Source organism: Excalfactoria chinensis, chromosome 6 (assembly GCF_039878825.1).
Source record: "Excalfactoria chinensis isolate bCotChi1 chromosome 6, bCotChi1.hap2, whole genome shotgun sequence".
In the NCBI taxonomy this organism is placed as follows: domain Eukaryota; kingdom Metazoa; phylum Chordata; class Aves; order Galliformes; family Phasianidae; genus Excalfactoria; species Excalfactoria chinensis.
This window is the reverse complement of record NC_092830.1, coordinates 15,085,265-15,107,014: the sequence shown is the minus strand read 5'-3', so window position 1 is coordinate 15,107,014 and position 21,750 is coordinate 15,085,265. Positions and strand designations below refer to the sequence as shown.

The window sequence follows — 21,750 nt, the reverse complement described above, 5'->3', positions numbered from 1 at the left end:
GGCTGCGCTCCCCAGTGCGTGCCTGTGCCTTCTGCCCCCAGTGCGGCGGCTGTAAATATTTTGGGTTTTAATCTAATCGGGGCCGGCATGCCTGAGGGATGAGGTCATGCAGTGCATGAAATGCACACCAACAACTTTGTAAATTTGCTACTTTTTTTTTTTTCTTTTCTTTTTTTCTCTTTTCAAAATCGTTGCTTTTTATTTTACCTTTTTGCTTCTTTTGCCTTTATTATTATTCCTTGGTTGTTGCCCTTTGCTTTTGCTGATTCCTTGCTCTTTTTAACCTCTGTTGTTTGTTTTTTTTTCCTCCTTTTTTCCCCCCTGCTCTTTTTCTTCTGCTATGTTTTGGTGCCTATTTTGTGCATTTTGAATGCTCTCTATTTGCTTTTCTTTAATCTTTTTTTTTTTTTTCTTTTTCCTCTTTTTCTTGCTTTTTTTTTTTTCTCTCTTTTTTTTTTTTCTCTTTTTAGTCTCTCTCTCTCTCTCTCTTTTTTTTTTTTTTTTTTTTTTTTTTTTTTTTCCCTTTCATTTTTCCCCCTCATTTTATTTTCCACATTTTTGGTCTCTTTTAATTTTTTTCCCTCATTTTTCTCCTTTTTCCCCCTTTCTCATTTTTTCTCATTTCCCCCCCTTATTTTTCCTTTTTTTCTTCTTTTTCTCCTCTTTTCATTTACATCCTGCTTTTTTTTTTTATCTTCATTTTTCCTTTTTTCCCCTCTTTTTCTCCTCCTTTCTTTTTCGCCTCTTTTTAACTTTTTCTTTTCTCCTCCTTTCTTCTTTCTTTATCCCCCTTCTGCTTTTTCCTTCTCCCCCCCCCCCCTTTTCCCCTCCTTTCTCTGCTTTCCCTCGTTTCTTTTTATTTTTTCTTCTTCCACTTTTGCGCTCTTTAATTCCTTTTTTGCTTTTTTTTTTTTTTTTTTTTTTTTTTTTTTTTTTTTTTTGCTTTTTTTCCCCTCCTTTTGCCTTAAAATTTCCATCATCCTTTCGGTTTACTGTTTTTCCTCCCCCCATCCTCTTCACTTTTCGCGTACTTTCCCTTCACTTCAATACCTCCTCCCTTTTGTTTCCACCTCCCCTTTCGATGCCCCTGTTTTCCCCTCCCGTCCCCTGCCCATCTCCCCACCCTCCCCAGTCCCCGCCCCGGCCCTCCCCGTGCTGCCCTCACGGCGGCGGCGTTGGCCGCGGGCGCGCAGCTCGGCGCCGCCCGTTCCCCGCAGGCGGCGGCCCCGACCCCGGCCCCGGGTAGCGGCGGCGGCGGCGGCGGCGCGGGGGGAGGCGGGCGCCGAGCTCTGTGAGCCCCGCCCGCCCCGCAGCCGCCGGCCCCAAATGGATTATCTGCGGCTGGTGCTCTCCTGCCTCGTCCCGCTGCAAGGCTGCCTGGCCGCCGGCAGCCCAGGTACGGGGGGCTGAGCTGGGGAGCGGTAGGGAGGTTTCGGGGCTGGGAGGAGGGTGAGGGGGGTTGGAGACGAGCAGTAGGATGGCATCAGCAGTGGGGGTTGGAGAGAGGGTTAGGATGTGAGCAGTGGTTGGGGCGGGAGTTTGTTGGAGGGAACTCTGCCTGGGGTAACCCCGATCTACCCCAAATCCTTCTCCATCCACGCACCCACCGATCCGGTCACCCCACCCATCCTTCCATCCACCCACCCGTTAGCCCATCCATTCACCCACCTGTCTGGTCTCTTACCTATCCTTCCACCCATCCTTCCTCCCACCCACGTGTCCTACAGAGCTCCTGCTATCTGGCCAACTGAGCGAGTATGGCGTGACCGTGCCCTTCAGCACCGACTGCCGCGGCCGTTTCCTCTCCCACATACTGTCCGGTGGCACAGCAACGACGGCCCCCACTGAAGCTCCCTGTCCCCCTGCCCCAGCCCGCCGCCGTCGTGGGGCCCACCATGCATCCTCCCAGCACGGTGCTGGCAGCCGCCTGCTCTACTTCAACGTCACGGTGCTGGGCCGTGAGCTGCACCTCCGGCTGCGGCCCAATGCTGGCCTGGTGCCACCACGTGCCATGGCTGAGTGGCAGGAAGACTTCGGGTTGCTACTGCGGCAGCCCCTGCAGCATCACTGCCTCTTCACCGGGGACATCACCGGCATGCCTGGTGGCACCGTGGCCATCAGCAACTGTGATGGGCTGGTAGGTGTTGGCCCTGCACCACTGGGGTTCTTTATGCTTTGGGTTGGGTGTCCCAAGATGAAGAGCTTGGGCAGGTCTGGGTTAGGGGATACTGCCCTGTGGGTGCCATGGCCTCTAGGGTGAGGGTGGCAGTGCTGCTCCTTCCTCACCTGGATAGCATCCCTGAAGATGCTCAGTTGCTATGGATGGGGCCCTGGGCAGCCTGGTCTATTGGGGGGCACCTAGACCACATCAGGGGGTGGGGCTGGGTAGGCTGTAATGTCCCTTCAAACCCAACCATGCAGTGGTTCTATAGCTCTGCCCACGTGTCCCTCTCCCAGGCTTCATTTTGAGGAGCATCCCTGTGGTTTTGGCAATAGCTCACTTATTTGGGCTTTCTGGTGGCCTTGGGATGGCTGTGTGAAGGTGATCCAGCAACACAGCAGCCTCCATTGCCTCTTCATCCCCAGCAGCCATCCTACCCGCAGGGTTCTATTCTGAATCTGCTTCAGGAGTTTATCCTCACTTTTCTACACTTCAAATCACTGCCCTTCGAACTTCCTCTGGGCCAATTTACGCAATTTAACTCTCCTTTTCCATGCCAGCATTTACTATTTCCTCCTGGTATCGCTTCCCAGGTTGCACTTTGGTCTCTCTAAGCTTCTCATTTCACTTTTTTTTTTCCTCCCTTGCTTCTTTTTTTATTGTTTTATTCTGGCAGTTCCGCAGCTGTTTTTGGCTGCTAGCACAAACAATTTGGCATTCCATTCTTTTTATACGGCGCGTGGTGTTACTCTACAAGCAGAAATGATAGAGCGGCAAGGCTAGAAATAAATACTCCGCATCCATCCGGCAGTTTATTTTTTGCCAGCAGTTTGAGCTCATCATCCCCAGCTTTGGAAGCATCTCCTCTAAATGCAGCAAGGCTGGGAAACAGCAGAGAGTTCTCTGTGACCCGGAGCTCTTCGCGGACGGCGAACTTGGACGTGGTTGAAAGTGGTGGGGATGTTTCCTCTGCCTCCAGCAAGCAGCCAGTAGTGCTGCTGCTGCACTGGGAGCTGCTTTCTGCTGTAGGTTGTGAGGCTGGCTGGCAGCTTTGGTGCTCCCTGAGCACCTTTGGCTCTGCTGGTCCCAACCTGACTGACTGTGCTGGAGCAGTGCTGGGCAGAGCATCCCCCCAGAAGCCACGAGTCCCCCAGATGGCATTTTCCACCCCATTTTGCAGGCTGGGGTGGAAGCAGGTAGCGGGGTGCACTGCTCCGTGCCCCAAAGCCTCTCCCCACGTGACCCCTGGCTGCGTGTGTTCCCGCAGCACCGCTTTCTGGGACGGTTTGTTCAAATGAAGTGTGAAGCGCGTAGGAAAAATCCATAGGCACGTCTCCACTCCCCCCTTCTTCTCTTCTTCCCTGCACAGTTGGTGACTTTTTCCATGCTCAGGGTTTCCTGAGGTTCCTGGGGAGTTTTATCCCTGGGGGGTGCTGGGGGTGTGGGGGCACCTCCTTCCTCTGCCATATGGGCTCAGTGAGGAACTGGGGGGAGCCTTCATCCTTCCCAGCCCTCTGCATTCTGGCAGCAGTTGCTGTGCTGAGGGCTGCTTCCAAAAATATCAGTGTTTTCCCTTTTTTTTTCTGGTAGGGCTGACTTCAAAGAGACCTTCTCGAGCACTGTGTCCCAATGGGGAATATCCTATGGGAAAGACAGCAGCCCTGCTCACTGCGTCCGGCGCCGGGTGGTGGGAAGCGCTGGGCGCATTCACGCGTGTGGAATCCCAGCGTGCCGGCCGTGCTTGGGGCCGTGCCCGGGGCTCTGCCCTCAGGGCTATGTGGTTTGTGTTGGGCAGTGCGGTGGCTGACAGCTCACCTTGGTGGGGAGCTCTGAAATTCTATGTGAATTCTAAAATTCAAGCATCCTTCTGGACTTTGGTGTTGTTTGTATCTTTGGTGGTAGCGATGTCTGGTAGCTGTAAACTTAAAAAATGGGGCTCTCCATGGGGAGAGCTTTCTGTTTGGTATCTGATGGGAGCATGGACTGTAAACACAGTGCTCCAAATGTAGGGATCCCCCTGTCCCCATGGAGCACAGACCCCTGGTGCCCTGCGCTGGGGCTGTGGCTGCATGCAGGGTGTGAGGAAAGGATGCAGCGTGGTGCACCAAGGTTCCTTGAGAAGGAGGACCAAAGCCACAGCAACCCCTGATCTGCTTCCAGGAGGAGGTAAGTAGCTGAGCAAAGCAAAGCAGAGCAGGAAATCTGTGGAAGCATAATGGAGCCAGGTTGGATGATGGCATGGGGATGCGGTGATGTGTCTGTGATGCCCCAGTGAGTGCTCCAGTGGGTCCATGTTGTGCTGTAGGACTAGACTGGGGAACTGATCTGTATATCCTGCCCACACTTGCTAGGATTTGGGAAGCAGTGAGACTCGTGGTGCTGCCCAGTATGTCACCAAAGGGATTCCCCTGTGTCAATCCCAAATGCTGCAGGGCAGAGAAGATGGATGTTCCTTTCCTTCCTCCTATTGCCATTGCAGTAGGGAATGGCCACTTCCCTTCTTGTGGCCTGGGGGAGAAGGATGTGTGTGGGGACAGCTGGGCGTCCCCTGGCACAGGGGATGCAGGGGAAATTGGTGAGACAAGATGGAGCTCTGGAGCCACGTACAAACATAACCTGAAATGTGGTCAGGGTTCTGGGATTAGTTTTTTCTCTTTTTCTTTTTTTTCCTACCCACAGAAGAAATTATGGTTCATCCACATGCAGCTGGCTGTGAAGTCAGCCTGGTGCCATGCAGGACTGACATCCAGTGGTGGGAGTATGGGGCAGCTTAGTAGGGAAGTGGCCAAATGAGTCCATTTAGTCCCAAAAAAGTGTTGTGGGTATATAAATGAGCTCAGCATTCCCATTTTTCCTCTTTTTCCCTGTCTCCTTGCACTCTGCAGGCTGGCCTGATCCGGACAGACAGCGGTGAGTTCTTCATTGAGCCACTAGAGCGCGGGCAGCAAGACATGGAGGCACGGGGCCGTGCCCATGTGGTGTATCCCCGCACGGCCGTCCAGCATGGCCCCCCACAGCCCCCAGGTAGGGTCCCTGCGTTCTGTAAAGTACCTGGTTGTGCCAGGATGGGGGTGTTATGGGAATGGGCTTGCAGCCTGCTAGCATCTGGGATGCCAGGACATGCCTGTCCCCCACAACAAGAGCTTGGCTTTGGCTTTGCAACAGTTCTGTGGCTTATTGTTGGGTATCAATTTGGCTGTTTGAATCATAGATCACAGAATGATTCAAGTTGCAAAAGCCCTCTCAGCCCACCTCCACCTGCCCACATCCCTCAGTACTATATCTCCACGGCTCTGGAACACCTCCACAACAGCATTCCCAGCTCCTGCATTCTTTGACTTCTGTGTCCTCATGTTGCCCTGCTTCTTCCCTCCTAAAACTTGGGCTTTCTGGGTTTATGCTTTCTTTCTGGGGGGGAATCTGGTGTTTCCTGTATAGATTAAGGGCACAGGGTATTTGTAGGTGTTTTGGGCTAGGGTTGCTGGTGGGGTGGGGAGAGCAGGATGCTGCAGCAAGGGGATGCTCAGTGTGTCTCCTCCATTAATCTGAGGCATTATCATTACAAGGGGGACTTCATTAAAAGTGGTACCCTTGAAGACATGGATCCAAAAACCCAACCCAAACCTCATTACGTGGGGTGAACCACCATCAGCACATGTTCCCCAGCAGGCCCATCCTCATGGGCTCACCATACCGTACCTCACCTCCACACCCAGCATCAGCAAAGATGCACCGAGCCTCTAACCTGACCCTCAGCGCTGTCTCTCCTCACCCCTGCTCCATCTCTTTCTGCCCCCTTGGTGGCCAGGTGTGCAGCTGGGTGAGCTCCCCAACTCGCTGGAGCGGCTGGCCGAGCGGCTGGGCGAAGCAGAGCGCCGGCGGCGGCACGCCAGGAGGGATGGCTACAACATCGAGGTGCTGCTGGCTGTCGACGACTCGGTGGTGCGCTTCCATGGGAAGGAGCATGTGCAGAACTATGTCCTCACCCTGATGAACATTGTAAGGCACTGCTGGTGGATCCCTGGGGGTGGCTGTGGGGAGGGATTGCTGTGCTTCATTTTTAGGGCTGCGGGGTAAACCATGTGTAGGAGGGGTGTGCTGGTGTGCCACCTTTCAGAGGAGGTGTGAGCTTCCTCTGGGTGGATCCTGAGGGTGTTTTCAATGCTACCAGCCCCAAATACATGCAGGAGATGGAGAAGTTGAAGTTGGACTCGTTGAACCTTATGGCTCCCTTTCAAGATGGGATGTTCTATGATTCTATGAAGTTGCTTCTTTTACATAGCCCAGTGCCTTCCCTGCAACCTTTTCTTTGATGCTTTCCCCATGCTAGGTATTGGTGTGCAGGGTGGTGGGAATTCCAGCACCATATCCATAAAGTGCTTTTAGGCAGTTTTTCCCCATTTTCCCATTAGCTCCTCCTGCACACTGAGGATGCTGTGGGGTCTCCTGTGTTTGGGGTTCCGGAGATGAGCTCACTGCCCCTTCTCACTAGGGAACAAGGGCTGCCAGTATGCATCAAAAGGCGGTTTTCAGCCCCATTTCATGGTTTGGCGGCAGTGCTTTTCATTGGGGTGCCGACTGCTCAGATAAAGGCAGCGCTGGGGTCTGGGAACTGAATGAGGAGGGTGGGAAGCACTGCATCAATGAAAGGGGAAAAGTAACGTAATGCAGATAAATGCCTCCCTGTAGGTATTCTGTTGAGTGGGAGCGGGGCTGTTGTGGGACCCTGTGCATCACTAGGGTTTGTGCCCCACAGTTTGGGTAACTGCATGATGTGCTTGGTGTTTTCCCATTGTTTCATGTTTCTAGGGAAACATCATGAGTCAGAGCCAGGCTTTGACTTGTGCGCCCCCTCCAGCGCATTGGGAGTTCATTGTTTGTAGGGAAAAAGTGTTGCCGAGACCCCACGCTCCGGCTTTATTTTTAGCCCGGGGTTACCTAACAGCTGTGCTGAACAGGCAGAGATTCTCTTCCCTCCCCACGGAGCTTGCAAAATAAAAGTCAGCTCTGTGAGCTGCCTCCTTGCTGGCAATGCAATAACAACAGCAAATACCTCTGGTGTTGTTCTTACACATGCATGCGCTTTCCCTGCCATACACGGGTTCATGTGTTTGGGACAGCGCAGCCGTTGCGTGGAGGCATGCGAGTGCAGGGCAAGCGGCTGAAGATGACTTGGCTGCCCTGCCCGCGAGACCTGGGATTTGGAAACGTCAGCGATTCTGCTTGCCTGGCAAATTCTTCTCATGCTCTCTTTGTGTTTGCCTTACCTCAGGAACGGGGGAGTCTAGACGGCTGCGGGGTGGCTCGCAGTGGGAGCGGGGTCCTGCTGCTGTGCTGCACTGCTGCTGCACCCTGGGTTGCTGCAGGCTGCTGGCCTTGCTGCTTTGCCTCCAGTCCATGGCTGGACTGCACTTTTAGTGTCTCCTGCAGTATATCTCACTTAAATGGAGCTGGAGAGTGTGCCTTTCCAGATGGTGGCAGTATGCAGGCTGACATCTGACCCTGTTAGGTAAGGAGCTCTGCACACCAGCTGTTCCCCTACACAGCAGGTATTTTCTAGAGGGCTTTTCTTCCAATCTGCTAACAGTCTGCTCCTTATCTGGTTTCTGAATCAGCTGCAGAGGTTGCTGTGGAGTCGGAATGATTTGGGTTGGAAGGGACCTCAAAGCCCATCCAGCTCCATCTTTTGCTGTGGGCTGTCTGTTCCCACTAGATTAGGGCCCCATACATGGCCATGGGCATCTCCAGGGAGGGGACACCCACAGCTCTGGGCAGCAGTGCCAGCACCTCACTGCCCTCTGTGTAAAGAGTGTATTCCTAACATCTAACCCGAATCTCCCCTCTTTTAGTTTAAAGCCATTCCCTCTTGTCCTGTTACTATAAAACCATGTAATAAGTTGTTTTGTCCCCCTCCTGCTTGTACTCTCTCTTTTAGTACTGAAAGGCTGCAGTGAGGTCTCCCTGGAGCCTTCTTTTCTCCAAGCTAATCAAGCCCATCTCCCTCAACCTTTCCAGGTCCTTCTCTGCAGGGCTACTCTCAAGTTCTTCTCTTAATCTATATGCATATCTGAGATTTTCATGAGTGAAGTGTAACACCTTGCACTTGATCTTGTTAAACCTCATTCAGGCCTGTCCAGGTCCCTGAGGATAGTGTCTCTTCCTTCTATTGCATCAACTGCATCACTCATCCTGGTGTTGCTGGCCAACTTGCTGTGGGTACCCTTGATCCCATTGTTTATGTCATTGATAAAGATGTTGAAGAGCACTGGTCCAATGAAGGATCCTTAAAGGGTCCTGACTGGCGTCCACTTGGGCACAGAGCCATTAACCACAACCCTCTGGCTGAGACCATTCAGCCAGCTCTTTATCCACCAAATAGTCCAGCCTTCAAATCCACATCTCTCCAATTTAGAGATAAGGATGTGGTGCAGAACCATTTCAAGTGATGCATTAAGCAGGGCTGGACTGGGGATTTGGTTATCTGGTTTTCTCAGCTGTTCGCTGCATTCAAAGTGTTGCAGGAGTGGGCTTCTATTACCTCTGCATAGCCCTGGGCTGCTGGTGGTCCCATGGTTGCACTGATGCTGGCTCATGTTCAGGAATGGACTAACTCAAACAGAAGCCTGCTGTCAGTCCTGGGCTTCACAAAGCTCTCACGTTGCCTGGAAAATCGTCTGAATCCATGCGGCATCCACAGCCATTGTTCGAGTGGAAGCTTTAGAGGGAAAAGGGAAAAAAAAACAAAGGAGAAAAGCTGTAAGCCTGGCTTCTGTTTATAACGTTCATTTTAATGTTCATCATGGAAGAGCCAAGGGGAGTTAGTTCCCCCTTTTCACTGCTGGATCATGAGGCAGAATGCTGTGGTATCCATGCTGCTGTGTTGTGTCTTCATCTTGGGCTTCATCTGCTGTCCCTCAACATCATCATGTCTTCCTGCACGGCTCTTCCTGCACGGCTCCCAGGTTTGGGGAGAGCAACCTCAGGAGAACCTGAGTAAAACCAAGATGGTTGAAATCAGCAATGATTTCTTGAAGTCCTGGAGCCCTTCTCCTCCTGACCATAGAATCATTAGAGTTGGAATAGATGATTAAGACCATGCCCAGCTGTCAGCCCAACACCACTATGTCTGCTAACCACAGAAAGTCATACATTCACGGGCTGTCCCTCTTGTGTTTCTGCTGAAGGGCTGGAGAACTTATTAATTCTGATCATACGTCTTCAGAATATGGGGTGGTGAGTGTTAAAGGATGGCTGTTGCTGTTTGCTGTTAGAATGTTTGAGCAGAACAGGTATTTGTGAAAGGAAGAGCAGAGAGAAGTTCCATTAAGGGCTGACCTTTCAAACCTCTTCCTTCCCAAAATGCAGAAAAAGGGGCAATAACTCATGAGTTCCTCTGCAAAGTGATCCCTAGCAGCAGAGCTAGATGTATATGTTACTGTACTGACTCACAAACCCTCCCTGTTCTCTGTGCTGTGGATTGCTCCCAGGGTTTTGAAGCAGTAGGTCAGATTTGACTCACCGGGACAACAGCTGAGTAATACCCTTGCTTTGATAAGATCAATTTCTTTTTTATTTTTTATTTTTTTCTTTAGAAATTCCAACTGCAAGGACATGTCAGCCCCAAGCATTTCCTTGTATCCACCAAGCTCTACAGCTTGCTGTGGGATGCTCTGTGGTGGAGGGGGCCCCATGGGAAAGGCCACCGCTCTCGTTGGTGCTGGTGATGTCATTGAACATCTGAGCCCCCTGATTCCTGGGAAATGTTGCTTTTTTGGCTGGTCTGCTCTGTGGTTTTTAAAGCACAAAAAGAACAAAGCCAGCTGGGGGTGGGAGGAGGGAGATGCGGTCTTTGCACCTGGTCTTGGGAAGTGGGAGAGGAGTGAGAGCGTGCAGGGCTGGACCTAGCTGGGGAGCAATGCTTGTTGCCAGCAGTGTTGGGATATGCATAAACATGCATCTGGGAAGCTAAACACTTAGTTGATGGCCAGACTGTGCTGCCATGCCTCTGCACTCCCTGTGGGTTGTGGGTCAGGCACCCTGGACGAGCAGGACATAGGACCTATGTCAGCTCCACTTTCCAGAAACTTCCTTGGAAAGCCACAAGAGGATTATTTTAAGCCATTTTTCCTGCAGGGCATGGGGTGGGTGGCAGATGGGAGGATGCTGAACGCAGAAGTGTGGAGAGCATCAGGGACCAGGGGCTGCTTTGCTAGCTGCGAAGGTCTCAGCCCACCCTCTGCTTTATCTTTTTCTCTCATTCTTCAGGTGGATGAAATTTACCATGATGAGTCCTTGGGTGTCCACATCAACATTGTGCTGGTCAGGATGATCATGGTGGGGTACCGTCAGGTAAGGGCAGCACCAGGCACTGTGACACAGGAGTGTTCTTGTTGTTTCTTAGATTGCTCTTTGGTTTTGAGCCAGAAGGTTTCCTATAGAACAATGCAGTTCACTCTGCGTTTCATGGCAAGCCCCTACACTACACAAAGTGCTCTAGGAAGAATATTAACAAGCCTGATGCCATAATATCTGTGTGTGGTCCATGAATCAGCCCCAGTGGATCTTAGAGAAAAGCTCTGATTGTTTCTGCTTGGCCAGAAGAAACAAAATGCATCCTAGAGACCTGGCGATGGTTCTCGGGAGCGCAAGGATGAGAATAGAGGCAGTCTCATTTTTGGCAAATCCTGGCTGAGAGAAACATCATTGTTGGCAGTGGAAGCCAGCAGCACATCTGGCTCCTTCCCAGCAGTGTCCGTGCTTGGGGCTAGAGGATGATGTGATCCATGGAGGGGAAGGTGGGATGAGGGTTCAGGGGCTGTGGTCAGGGTGATTTAATCATTGCAAAACCCTGTACTAGAGGCAGCTGGTGTGGCCGGCTGTGTCACTGTTTAAGTTTGGGGATGATGTAGAAGCCCTGTGCAGATGTTTGGATCCGGGTGAGGTTCCAGCCCACGACTGTTTTATGTTTCCTGAGAGCTTTCTGGGAGGTGACATGGTGCAGGCATCACAGCACAGCCAGCTCTGCTTCTGCACTGAGTTCTGGTTGAGGTTGCCACCGGTCTCAGGAAGCCGCTCCGCTTGGGCCTTTTGTCTCTGCCTTGCACTTGGCAGGATAAGGACCCACATGGCTCCTTATGGGAAGAGCAGCATTTCTGATCCTTCCTCAGCTCCTGAGCTCAGTAGGTGCCTGCCCACCAGGTAGAGAGGAGATTGTTCTGAGTGCATCTTTGCAAAGTGGTCATCCTGAACAAAAATTGAAGATATTGAAGATATTTTCTGCTGGGGTCTCTAACTGTGTTGTTCAAGCACCGCAAGGCTGAAAAATGTTGAGCATCAGCATCTTGCTAAGGAGCCAGAGCAGGAATCGGAATGCTCCTTGCTTTCCAGTATGCTAAGCTCCTCGATTTTATTTTATTATATTTTGATTTCTTGCTTCTTTTCCCAGTCAGTCAGCCTGATTGAGCGTGGGAACCCATCCCGGAGCCTGGAGCAGGTTTGCCGCTGGGCTCACGCACAGCAGCGCTCTGACCCCGATCACGCTGAGCACCACGACCACGCCGTGTTCCTCACTAGGCAAGATTTTGGTCCTGCAGGTATGCAAGGTACTGTATTAATCTCGGTCATGTTCGTGCAGTCTGCCAGGGGAGAACCAGCAAGGGAGCTTGTCAGGGACTTAGAGAACCTGGCTCTGTATGGGTCATTGTGACCCAGTTTTTATTTCGTTTTTCTGAAGCTTTCTGGCCAAGTGACTGTGCCCCAAGGCAGTGGTGAGAGGACATTTTTTTTTTTTTTGGCATATGGGCAGGAGCCCGGAAGATGTGGTGCTGGGGGTGTTTACCAGTGGGTTTTCCCCAGGAGCTGTCTGAGGCTCCCCTCAAGTTGTCCAGCTCCAGAAGGATCAGCGCTATCTCCATCCTCATGCTGCGCAGCATTGCGGTTTGGAGCCTCAGTGCTTTCCTCTGCAGAGCCAAGCCAGGCCCTGGAGAGCCTGTAAAAACTTCTGGTGCTGGCAGTAGTTTGTGGTGTGGAGGGGAGCAACGGTGGCCAGCACTGAGTAATCTTGGAAAGCTGATGCAATTCTGGCTTTCTGCATTACGAGAGGCTGGAGTGGGAGCTGCCCCACGTGTGGGCACTGCCTTGCCATGGGAAATGCTGGGATAAGAGGTGGTCATTGCGGGATGGCTGGTGGCAAAGGCCCAAGGAGCTGGGAAAGGTGCTGAGCTGGTCTTTATCAACTAAATGTTTTTCAGGTACTTCTTGTCACTGCTGAGAACTTTTTCTTTCACCCAGTTCTCACCCAGACCTTCATTGTGGGTGTCAGTGTCCTTTCTGTCTCCTCATCCTGTTCCCCTGCCAGACACTGACAACCTTCTTGGTTGGGACATGATCCCATTTTCATTCTAGACAAAATATATTCCCTCTCATCCAGAAAGCTTTCCACGTCATTGCTCTTTCTTGTGGAAAGTTTCATGGAAAAAAAAAATCTTTCAAAATGCCTTATCCAGGATTTGACTCATTGCTGTGCGGTTAAACCCAGTTATCCACTTCTCTTTCTCAAGGTTCCTAGCTTGACTTTTGCTTTCTTTTTGACTGTGGAGTATCAAACACTGTCTGCTCAACTGCTGTTGACTTTGGGGCTCTCTTCCAGTTAGCCTGCAGTAGCGGGATGGGTGATGGATGAGTTGGGGTCCTCCTCTCCTGTCCCCCTTGTCACCTGCTGAGCCCAGCCTTCCTCTCAGCTCACCCTGTGCCTTCATCCCAAATGCTGTGGCAGAGTTGCTCAGGATGATGTTGTCCTGCTTTGGACAAAGATCCTTGGGACCCGTGTGTCCTCCCTTTAACAATTTCCTGTCCCTCAATGCCAAAAAGGGTAGTATGAATTATGACCGGCTCTTGCTTGCCCCTTTATTTTGCCTTTTTCAAAAGCCATATCTTCCCTCTCCTCTCCTTCCTTCACTTTCTGCAGGCTATGCACCAGTGACAGGGATGTGCCACCCTCTCCGCAGCTGTACCCTCAATCATGAGGATGGCTTCTCCTCAGCGTTTGTGGTGGCCCATGAGACCGGCCACGTGTAAGTGATGGGGATGGAGCTGGCAAAAGGGCTTCCCATACCCTTCCTGGGGTGCAAAAGCCTGTGGGCAACCCAATTTGCTGTCTTTTTCTGACAGGCTGGGCATGGAGCATGATGGCCAGGGAAACCGTTGTGCTGATGAGACCAGTATGGGCAGCATCATGGCCCCGCTGGTCCAGGCTGCCTTCCACCGCTACCATTGGTCCCGCTGCAGCAAGCAGGAGCTCAACCGTTACATACAGTAGGTTGCTTCATACCCATTCCCCTTCCAAAAGGCAATAGAAGCCCAGCAGAGTGTTTTTTTGTGTCAAGGCCATGGAGAACACCAGTGAAGCCTGAAGACAGAGTGGGTCGTTGGGTTGCTCTTTGCTGCTGATGTGCAAGCACACAGTGGTTGACATCCCTGCCCATGGTTCTGTGGTCCTTATGGTTCTGTGGTTCTATGAAATGCGTTTTGCGGCAGTGGGTAGCTTGTGTTGGGACTCAGTGAACTGGGATTTCTGAATATCTGAATTGGGAGGTGAGGGAAGGAGGGAAATCCCCTTCCTCTGCCCCATCCTGCAGTTCCTACGACTGCCTGCTGGACGATCCCTTTGAGCACCAGTGGCCCTCGGTCCCTGAGCTGCCGGGTATTAACTACTCCATGGATGAACAGTGCCGCTTTGACTTTGGTGTGGGTTACAAGACCTGCACAGCAGTGAGTATAGTCCTTGTGCTGCCACTTCGCTGCTGTCTAGCCCCTGTCACCTTGTCCTGTGCCCACCAGGAGCCTGGTACCTTCTCCTGCCCTGAGATAAGGCTCTCTGTGGGCAGGACAGAACCAGCACCACCAATATCCTGCTTGCTTTGCAGTTCCGTACTTTTGACCCCTGTAAGCAGCTGTGGTGCAGTCACCCGGACAACCCTTACTTCTGCAAGACCAAGAAGGGGCCCCCTTTGGATGGCACCGAGTGCTCCTTGGGCAAGGTATCAGCTGCACTATCCCCTTTTGGGTTGGGTTCCAGAGCCCACTGTGGTGTTTTTTTTGGCATATCCCATGCATGAAGATGTGATGTCATTCCTTATTTCTCCCTCCAGTTGGCCAGCATGGCTCTGGTGAGGACTTTGCTCTTCCTGAACCCTCTGCCCTTGCAGTACTCCTTTGGTTGTATGACACAGAGAGATGGTGTCATTGCGTGTCCAAGCTCATGATGTCATCAGGTTTACTTCAGGCTCTTAGCATGCCCATTAGCATTAGTTAAAGTGCGAGTACTGACTAAGGAAAGGCTCACAGCTTCAGAGATGGGAAGATGAGAAGCCAGATGATGTGGAAATGTGGGAAATGTGGACGCTGGGTGCAAATGAAGTTGTATGGAAGTTAGGATTGATACCAGCTGCCTGTGCTGTCCCACCATGCCAACAGGGAGATGCCCCCAGGCTGATTCAGTCCAGATGTGATTCAGGACAAATCCCCATCTCTTTTCTCTTCCAGTGGTGTTTCAAGGGTCACTGTATCTGGAAGACATCGGAGCAGCCCTACAGCCAGGATGGCAGCTGGAGCTCCTGGTCCAAGTTCGGCTCCTGCTCCAGGACGTGTGGTGGTGGTGTGCGCTCACGCAGCCGGAGCTGCAGCAACCCACCGTATGTTTGCCTCCCAGCCTGGCTGAAGCTGGAGGTGCACCTTGCACTGGCAGCATCCCTGCCTCTCTGCTCCCTTCACCCTTTTGTTTTATTTTCCAGCCCAGCTTACGGTGGACGCAACTGCCCAGGAGCCACCTATGAGCACCAGGTGTGCAACAGCGAGGAATGCCCAGGGCCCTATGAGGATTTCCGTGCCCAGCAGTGCTCCAAGCGTGACTCATACTATACCCACCGTGACAGCAAGCATGCCTGGCTGCCCTACGAGCATCCCGACGGTGGGTGCCATCCCTCGGCACCTGCTGCAGGCTGGGGACCTGAAGGTGACAGCCAGCTTGCTGGTTTACTTTCTGCTTTGCTCAGACGCTCAGAAGTGCGAGCTGATCTGCCAGTCCGAGGGGACAGGGGATGTGGTATTCATGAACCAGGTTGTTCACGATGGAACCAGGTGCAGCTACCGGGATCCTTACAGCATCTGTGTCCGGGGCGAGTGCGTGGTAAGGAGCTGACCCTGTCAGGGAAGAAGCTCTTGCATTCCCTTTGTCTACATCCTGGGGGTTGGGGATGTGTATTTTAGCCCATGTGGTGTACAGCGTGGGGCTAAGCATATGGTGATGCCACAAATGTGGGGCCATTACCTTGCTTGCCTTCTCTTCCCTTGGGGTGACAGCATGTTGGCTGCGACAAGGAGGTTGGCTCCCTGAAGCAGGATGACAAGTGTGGTGTCTGTGGGGGTGACAACTCCCACTGCCGGACAGTGAAGGGCACCTTGGCCAAGACCCCAAAGCAGTCAGGTGAGGAAGCTGTGTGCAGTCCCACGGCAGCACCCCAAAGAGGCAGTGTCTGGGGTGATGAACCCCTTCCTGCCCTTCTGTTTCTAAAATCTTTCTCCTCCATTCACTTTGTCATGCAGGGAGTGTTCTGAAGATGTTTGAGATTCCAGCGGGGGCAAGGCATGTACAGATAGAGGAGATGGAGCCAGCGTCCCACAGCATTGGTGTGTCCCACTGGAGTGGCTTTTGGGGCAGTTTAGGCTGGCACTGGGAGCAGCAGGACAGGAGACTCGTGGAAGGCACTGCTATGTTGATGGTGCTTCCCCTCTGGGGGGGATCAGAGACTGCTTTTAAGATGCCAGGGTGCAGTTGGCCTGGTCTCTGCTCAGCTCCATTCACCTCTCCCTTGACCTCCTATCAACCCTATTGAGTATTCCCACCAGCAGGGGTCTCGTTTGTGTCTATCCAGTCCTTCCAAGGCAGTGACCAGGGGAGATGATGTTGAAGTACTTATTTCTTTCCTCCAGCTGTTAAAAATCAAGCTACTGGTAACTTCATCCTTAACGCCAAGGGCCAAGAAACCACCAGCAAGGTGTTCATTGAGATGGGCTTGGAATGGGAATACACTGTGGAGCAAGGCAAGGAGAGCCTGAAAACCAGCGGCCCTCTGCACGAGGCCATCAGTGTTCTGGTGAGTGGCCACCACCCAATGGTGGGAGGTGATGGGTGGCTTACGAGAGGGTGTTTTAGCGTGGGCATCACTTACGCTTAATTCCCTGCCCTCCTTCCCTGCTTCTCTTGTTGCCCGCAGCTCATTCCCAGGGAGGAGGCAGTGAGGAGCAGCCTGATGTACAGGTATATCATCCATGAGGACCTGCTGCCTCTCATCAGCAACAACAATGTCCTGCTGGAGGAGATGGACTCCTATGAGTGGGCCCTCAAGAGCTGGTCTCAGTGCTCAAAGGCGTGTGGAGGAGGTACTTTTCCCTTTGTATTATAGTTACAGTGTGCACTTGTGAGACTGACTGGGCATGCTGAGCATGGCTCTGTGCTGAAATAAATGAAAAGGCTTCAGCGGGCTGTGCTGGCTCTTGCTGCTTTCCTTCCTGGCATGGATGCTGGAAGATTTGGGGGCTCGTGGAGGTGGAAGCCGAGCCCTCGCTGGCTCTGCTGACCTTGCTGCATCCAGGCTGCCTGCGGGGTGACAGACAGTTCATGTTTTATGCTAGCTTAGTCCCAATCTGCTCCGCTCCCAGGCAAGCGCTTCACTTGGCAGAGCTCAGCAGCTCTTTGGCCGCACTTGCTGCACGCTGCTTGTTCTTCCTGGCTGCAAAAATGTGGCTGAGCTCCTCCAGTCCACCCTACCTGTGAGGGTGGCTTTGGGGACAAGGTCCTGGGTCTGCTTAGCCCTCACAGTCCCTCTCTGCTCGCACCCCTGTGAGCATTCCCTGGGTGAGTCATGGCAGTGTGCTTGGGTTCCATGGAGCTCTGGGGGATCCATCCTGCTGGAGCTGCAGGAAGACAGGGTGTGGGAGAATCCTGATGCTACCCCCTGCTTTGCAGGCATCCAGTACACCAAGTATGGCTGCCGGCGGAGGAGTGACAACCGCATGGTGCATAGGAACCTGTGCGACAATGGCAAGAAACCCAAGCCCATCCGGCGGCGGTGCAACCTGCAGGAGTGCTCCCAGCCTACGTGAGTCCCTCGGAGTGGATGGGTAGTTGGATGGGTGGGTGGATGGATGCTCCCATCCAACCCTGCTGTGCAATTTGAGCTTCAATTTGCCCTACAGGGGCCTAACCCCTCCCCCCCATGCCACTAATGCTGTCCCCAACCACTTGCAGCTGGGTGGCCGAGGAGTGGAGTGCCTGCAGCAAGTCCTGTGGCAAGCTGGGGCTGCAAGTGCGGGCCGTGCAGTGTGTGCAGCGCCTGCGGGATGGCACCAACCGCACCCTGCATGCTAAGTACTGCAGTGCTGAGCGGCCCGAGACCCGCCGGCCCTGCAGCCGCCTGCCCTGTCCAGCACAGTGGAGGACAGGTGCCTGGTCACAGGTAAGCAATGAGGGAATGCGGCTGTGTGTTGAGGCTCAGAGCTGCCCACTGGCTGTCACCCACATGCCATGTTTCTCTCCCTGGGTGCAGTGCTCGGCCAGCTGTGGGGATGGTGTGCAGCAGCGGCAGGTGGTCTGCAGGGATGAGGAGAGCGGCGGGCACTGCCATGGGGACAAACCAGAGGCCGTCCGAGGCTGCCACGTGGCTGTCTGTCTGGGTGAGAATGGGGGTGTGTGGACAGCCTGTGGTGTGGGCTCGCTGCAGGTGGCTGCAGATTTTCTGTCATATTGGTGATGACTTGAGAAGGGTAGGAGGGAGGTGGGCACTCTAGAGGTAACAGATGGATTATTTTTGGGTGGCCAACCAGGCGTTCCCCAGAGGGCCTTGTTGTTAAGAAAATCTCTAAAAAAAAAAAATCAACAGAAGTACACTTTAAAGTTATTTCAAGTGCCTCTATACCCCATGCTCTCTCTGCAGGGAAGCCCTCTGGCATCACCGCCAGTGCCAATGCTAGTGACCATGTCACACCTGGAGGGCAATGGGAGCCCCGGGAGCGGCCCCAGAACCCCGTGAGCAAGATCTCCTCCAGTAAGTGCCCCAACACACAGTCTCATTCCTGCACTGCTCACCTCAGGCACACATCCTCCACTGTGCCAGGCAGGGCAGGTGGCCGCAAGGTTCACGGATCTCAGGCGACTTGGGTGCACACTGCATGGCCTGTGCCTGCAGCCCCAGCTTGCTGCCATCCCCCTGCAAGTGTCTGGAGGAAGGAGGTATCCTGGAGCCCCCTTGGGGTGAATGTAACCTCATCCTGCCTGCCTGGTACACGGCCTGGCGCCAGGTTGCCACCTCGTGGAGCTGGGGATACACCACAGCTTTCATCCTGGGATTGGCTTTATGCTCCAGCTCCCTTACCTCTTCCATCCAAGCACTGCCAAAATAGCTGCAATGGGGCAAAGAGCTGGGTTAGCACTGATGCCTGGTGTCCTTGTGGGAGGTGAATACCACCATGACCACACGTGCTCGCTTATGCTCTCTCTCTGCTTTGTCCCTCTCCAGGGGAGCCCTGCCTTGGGGACAAATCCATCTTCTGCCAGATGGAGGTCCTGGCCCGCTACTGCTCCATCCCTGGCTACAACAAGCTGTGCTGCGAGTCCTGTGGCAAGAAAGCCTCTGTTACTGCCTCACCCACCGGCATCCCAGCGGGGACCCCTGTGGGGACCCCCAGTCCTACTGCCCCCAGCTCCTCTGTGCAGGGGACACCCAGTGCTGGCCCCACCACTGCAACTCCCAGGGAGGTCCCAGCCCCGAGTGAGTCATCTGTGGGGACAGAGGGTGAGGGTGGGGGCCAGGCAGCCAGGTAACCCCACATGACCCCTCGGCTGGAGCCGTTCTCCTCCATCTTCCTTCTCCACCTCTCCTTTTCTCCCACTTCCAGCAGTGGTTTTCCTGGGCAGACGGGTTTGGAAATGACCTGGCTCTTCCCAAAATTCCTGGGGAAACTGCTGTTTTCTCATGATTTTCATTTCCCCTCTCCCAGCTGTGGCATTTTTTTTGGCAGTGCCACGAGGGAAAAAAAGGTCAAATGGAGCAAAAAACAGCTTGGCTGCTGTAGACAGGGTTTTACCTCCATGTGTGGCTCAGAGTCCCGGGCCATGAGCCATGGGCCAACAACTTCCAAGGTGCTAAATGGAGGGCTTTAAGGTTGCCTTTTCCTCTCCCTTCGAGCAGTAAGACATAAAGGAATTGGAAGGAGGACCCTGGCTCTTTGGCCAGCCCGTCTCTTCTAAGTACCGGCACATTTGTCATGGTGCTTGCAGAGATCCAGCCCAAGGGTAGGAGCCCAAGGATGCTCAGGAACCTGCGGTCTCCCTGCAAAGACTCTCTTCTGAGACCTCTTCTAGGAGGACCAACCATAGCATGAGCAATAAGGAAAGGCCAAAGACCAGAAACAGGGTTTCCAAAATCTGTCACCCAGCGGTGACTTTTCAGCCAATAGTGTCCTTGGCCAACTTTGTACTAATACCAACTTCTGGCATCCCCAAGACCATGACCCTCTCCTCCCATATGCCCAGTGTCTGTGGAGCACCAAGGTGTTGTGGAGATCCATGGGAAAAACAAGGAAAGCCCAGGTGTCAAGAGGGTTGCCACTGACATCATGCTGGGCTCAGCTCTAAGAGCACCAAGGGGTTAGGGTCATGGCTATGCTGGAGAGCTGCCCTCTTGCACCTCCACCTTTTGTCCCATGGTGGGAAAAGGGTTGGGATTAATGCCATTAAAAATATTGTGCCAATTACTAGATATATGCACAGCACTTTAGAAGCATAGGGCTCCATGCAGCTTGCAGGGGAGCTGGACCTCAGCTGAGGACACTCTGCCCCTCCATGGGCTGCGGGTGCTGGTAGGGAGGAGGCTCTGAGCTGCTGAGGTAGATCTGAGGTGGGCCAGGAGATGTTGTGAGGTGTGCATGGATTTGTGCACCTGAGGCAGTGATGGTATTGCCTTTCTGGCTGCATGAGAGACAGGATGGGCATCTCTAGAGCAGTAAGTATGTCCTTCCATTTTGGGGATGCCTCAAATCCACTTTTGCCTTATCTGGGAGCACAGGAAGTGGTGGGCACCTTCCTTTTGTGTCAGGGGAAAGGAGTGGGAGTCTGAGGACAGGTTGGTAGGTAGACTGAAGGGTCTATTTTTGGTGCTCAGTTTCCAAGAAGGAAGCCCACAAAGTGCATACACAGGGAGCTGCTCCTTTGTCCTCCACTATCTCCAACTCACTTTCCAAACCCAGCTATAATTCAGCTGTGGTTCTGTGCGTGTCCAGGGCTCGCTGGCAGGGTGGCCAGAGTATTGGGCATGCCCCATGAGCACAGTGGCTTTGGGACACTCTGCTTTTGGGATGAGTGATCTGCAGTGCCGTTAGTGCATGAGCAGAACTCTGCAGCTGCAACATACATGGTGCTGGGAGATGTTGGAGGCTGGAGCATTTCATGTTGGCATGCAAGGCCCCATCACCCTTTGCTGGTGCTACCAAATGGTACCAAAAGAGCCAAAGGGATGTTAAGATGCTCTTGCCCCACATCACCCCTGAGCTGAGGCAGGATGCTCCAACTGCTGCATTAAGTGGATGCCATGAGAAATGGTATGGAACCCCGTGTCTGAGCCAGCAACCAGCACACCTCATATCCTGCCGCATCTCATGCACCTCACAGGGCCCTCGTCTGGGAGTGTGCCAGCATTTATTTATTGTGCCAAAGACAATGCTTCACTGCAGGTGCTGTTTACAGTCTGAGGAGCCTCCCAGCCCCATGCAGAGCAGGGCAGGAGGATGCACAGATCTCTCCTGCTGCTTCAGCAGCTGTGTCAGTGCAGGATTATAATGTCTGCAGGGTGCAGCGTGCATGCATACTCACCCAACCTCCAAAAAGTTGTCACCTACACTCCTCTGTTTGGTGCTGTCCTGGGCATTATGGCTTTCTTGCATTAGTTTTTGCGGTGGTTCATTGCTGTATGGCAGAGGAGGTTGATGCCTTGGGGCTGGCTCAGCCTTGCTACCGTGGAGGTGTTGGTGCAGGGCTGCTGTGTGCCAGTGGCATTCTCCCAGTCATGCGGAGGCTGCAGCATGCCCACTTTGCCCCACATTGTGCTGCCTGCCTCCTCAGCCAGTGCTGCAATGTGTAAAGTTTTGTACATACCAGATTCAGAGCTTTTTAACTGTTAATATTTATTAATTTTGTTGGGTTCACTTTTTGTTGTTGTTGTTTTTTTTTTTCTTTTCTTTTTTTTTTTGGAACTCTAACATAATGTAAAGAAAAAAGAAAAAGAAAAACAATCCACGCCACGGTCTATTTCTGTTGATTTATTTAGAGTGTGGGAATAGTATGGTACTGCAGTGCGTGACCTGCGTGTGATTGAAATGGATCTCCCAGAGTAAGCTGCCACTTCTGTGTTTTATTTAACTCCTATTTATCAGCCAGGGTTTGGTTTCACGTGGCTTTTGCAAGCGGATTTATCTTTCCAATAAATAAGCAAAGCCACTGGGATATGTCAGCTCCAAGCCCCCCAAAGTGGCTGCAG

General features: G+C 52.8%; 1 protein-coding gene across 2 annotated transcripts; it reads left to right on the top strand.

Annotated features, from left to right (window-relative positions):
• The first annotated feature begins 1,267 nt into the window (after positions 1-1,267).
• Positions 1,268-21,381, top strand: ADAMTS14 (ADAM metallopeptidase with thrombospondin type 1 motif 14). Of its 2 annotated transcripts, none has more exons than XM_072340841.1 (22): positions 1,268-1,396; positions 1,728-2,137; positions 5,047-5,185; positions 5,970-6,160; positions 10,427-10,510; positions 11,607-11,754; positions 13,128-13,233; positions 13,331-13,474; positions 13,798-13,930; positions 14,086-14,199; positions 14,705-14,853; positions 14,953-15,128; positions 15,214-15,347; positions 15,521-15,644; positions 15,764-15,847; positions 16,151-16,314; positions 16,435-16,600; positions 17,187-17,319; positions 17,469-17,676; positions 17,767-17,893; positions 18,154-18,264; positions 18,736-21,381. In XM_072340841.1, the coding sequence occupies exons 1-22, from the start codon at positions 1,327-1,329 to the stop codon at positions 19,038-19,040; spliced, it is 3,420 nt and encodes a 1,139-aa protein (XP_072196942.1). In that variant the 5' UTR covers positions 1,268-1,326; the 3' UTR covers positions 19,041-21,381. The 2 variants fall into 2 exon arrangements, with proteins under 2 accessions (XP_072196942.1, XP_072196941.1); XM_072340840.1 differs by having other exon boundaries at positions 11,607-11,763.
• The last annotated feature ends 369 nt before the right edge of the window (positions 21,382-21,750 follow it).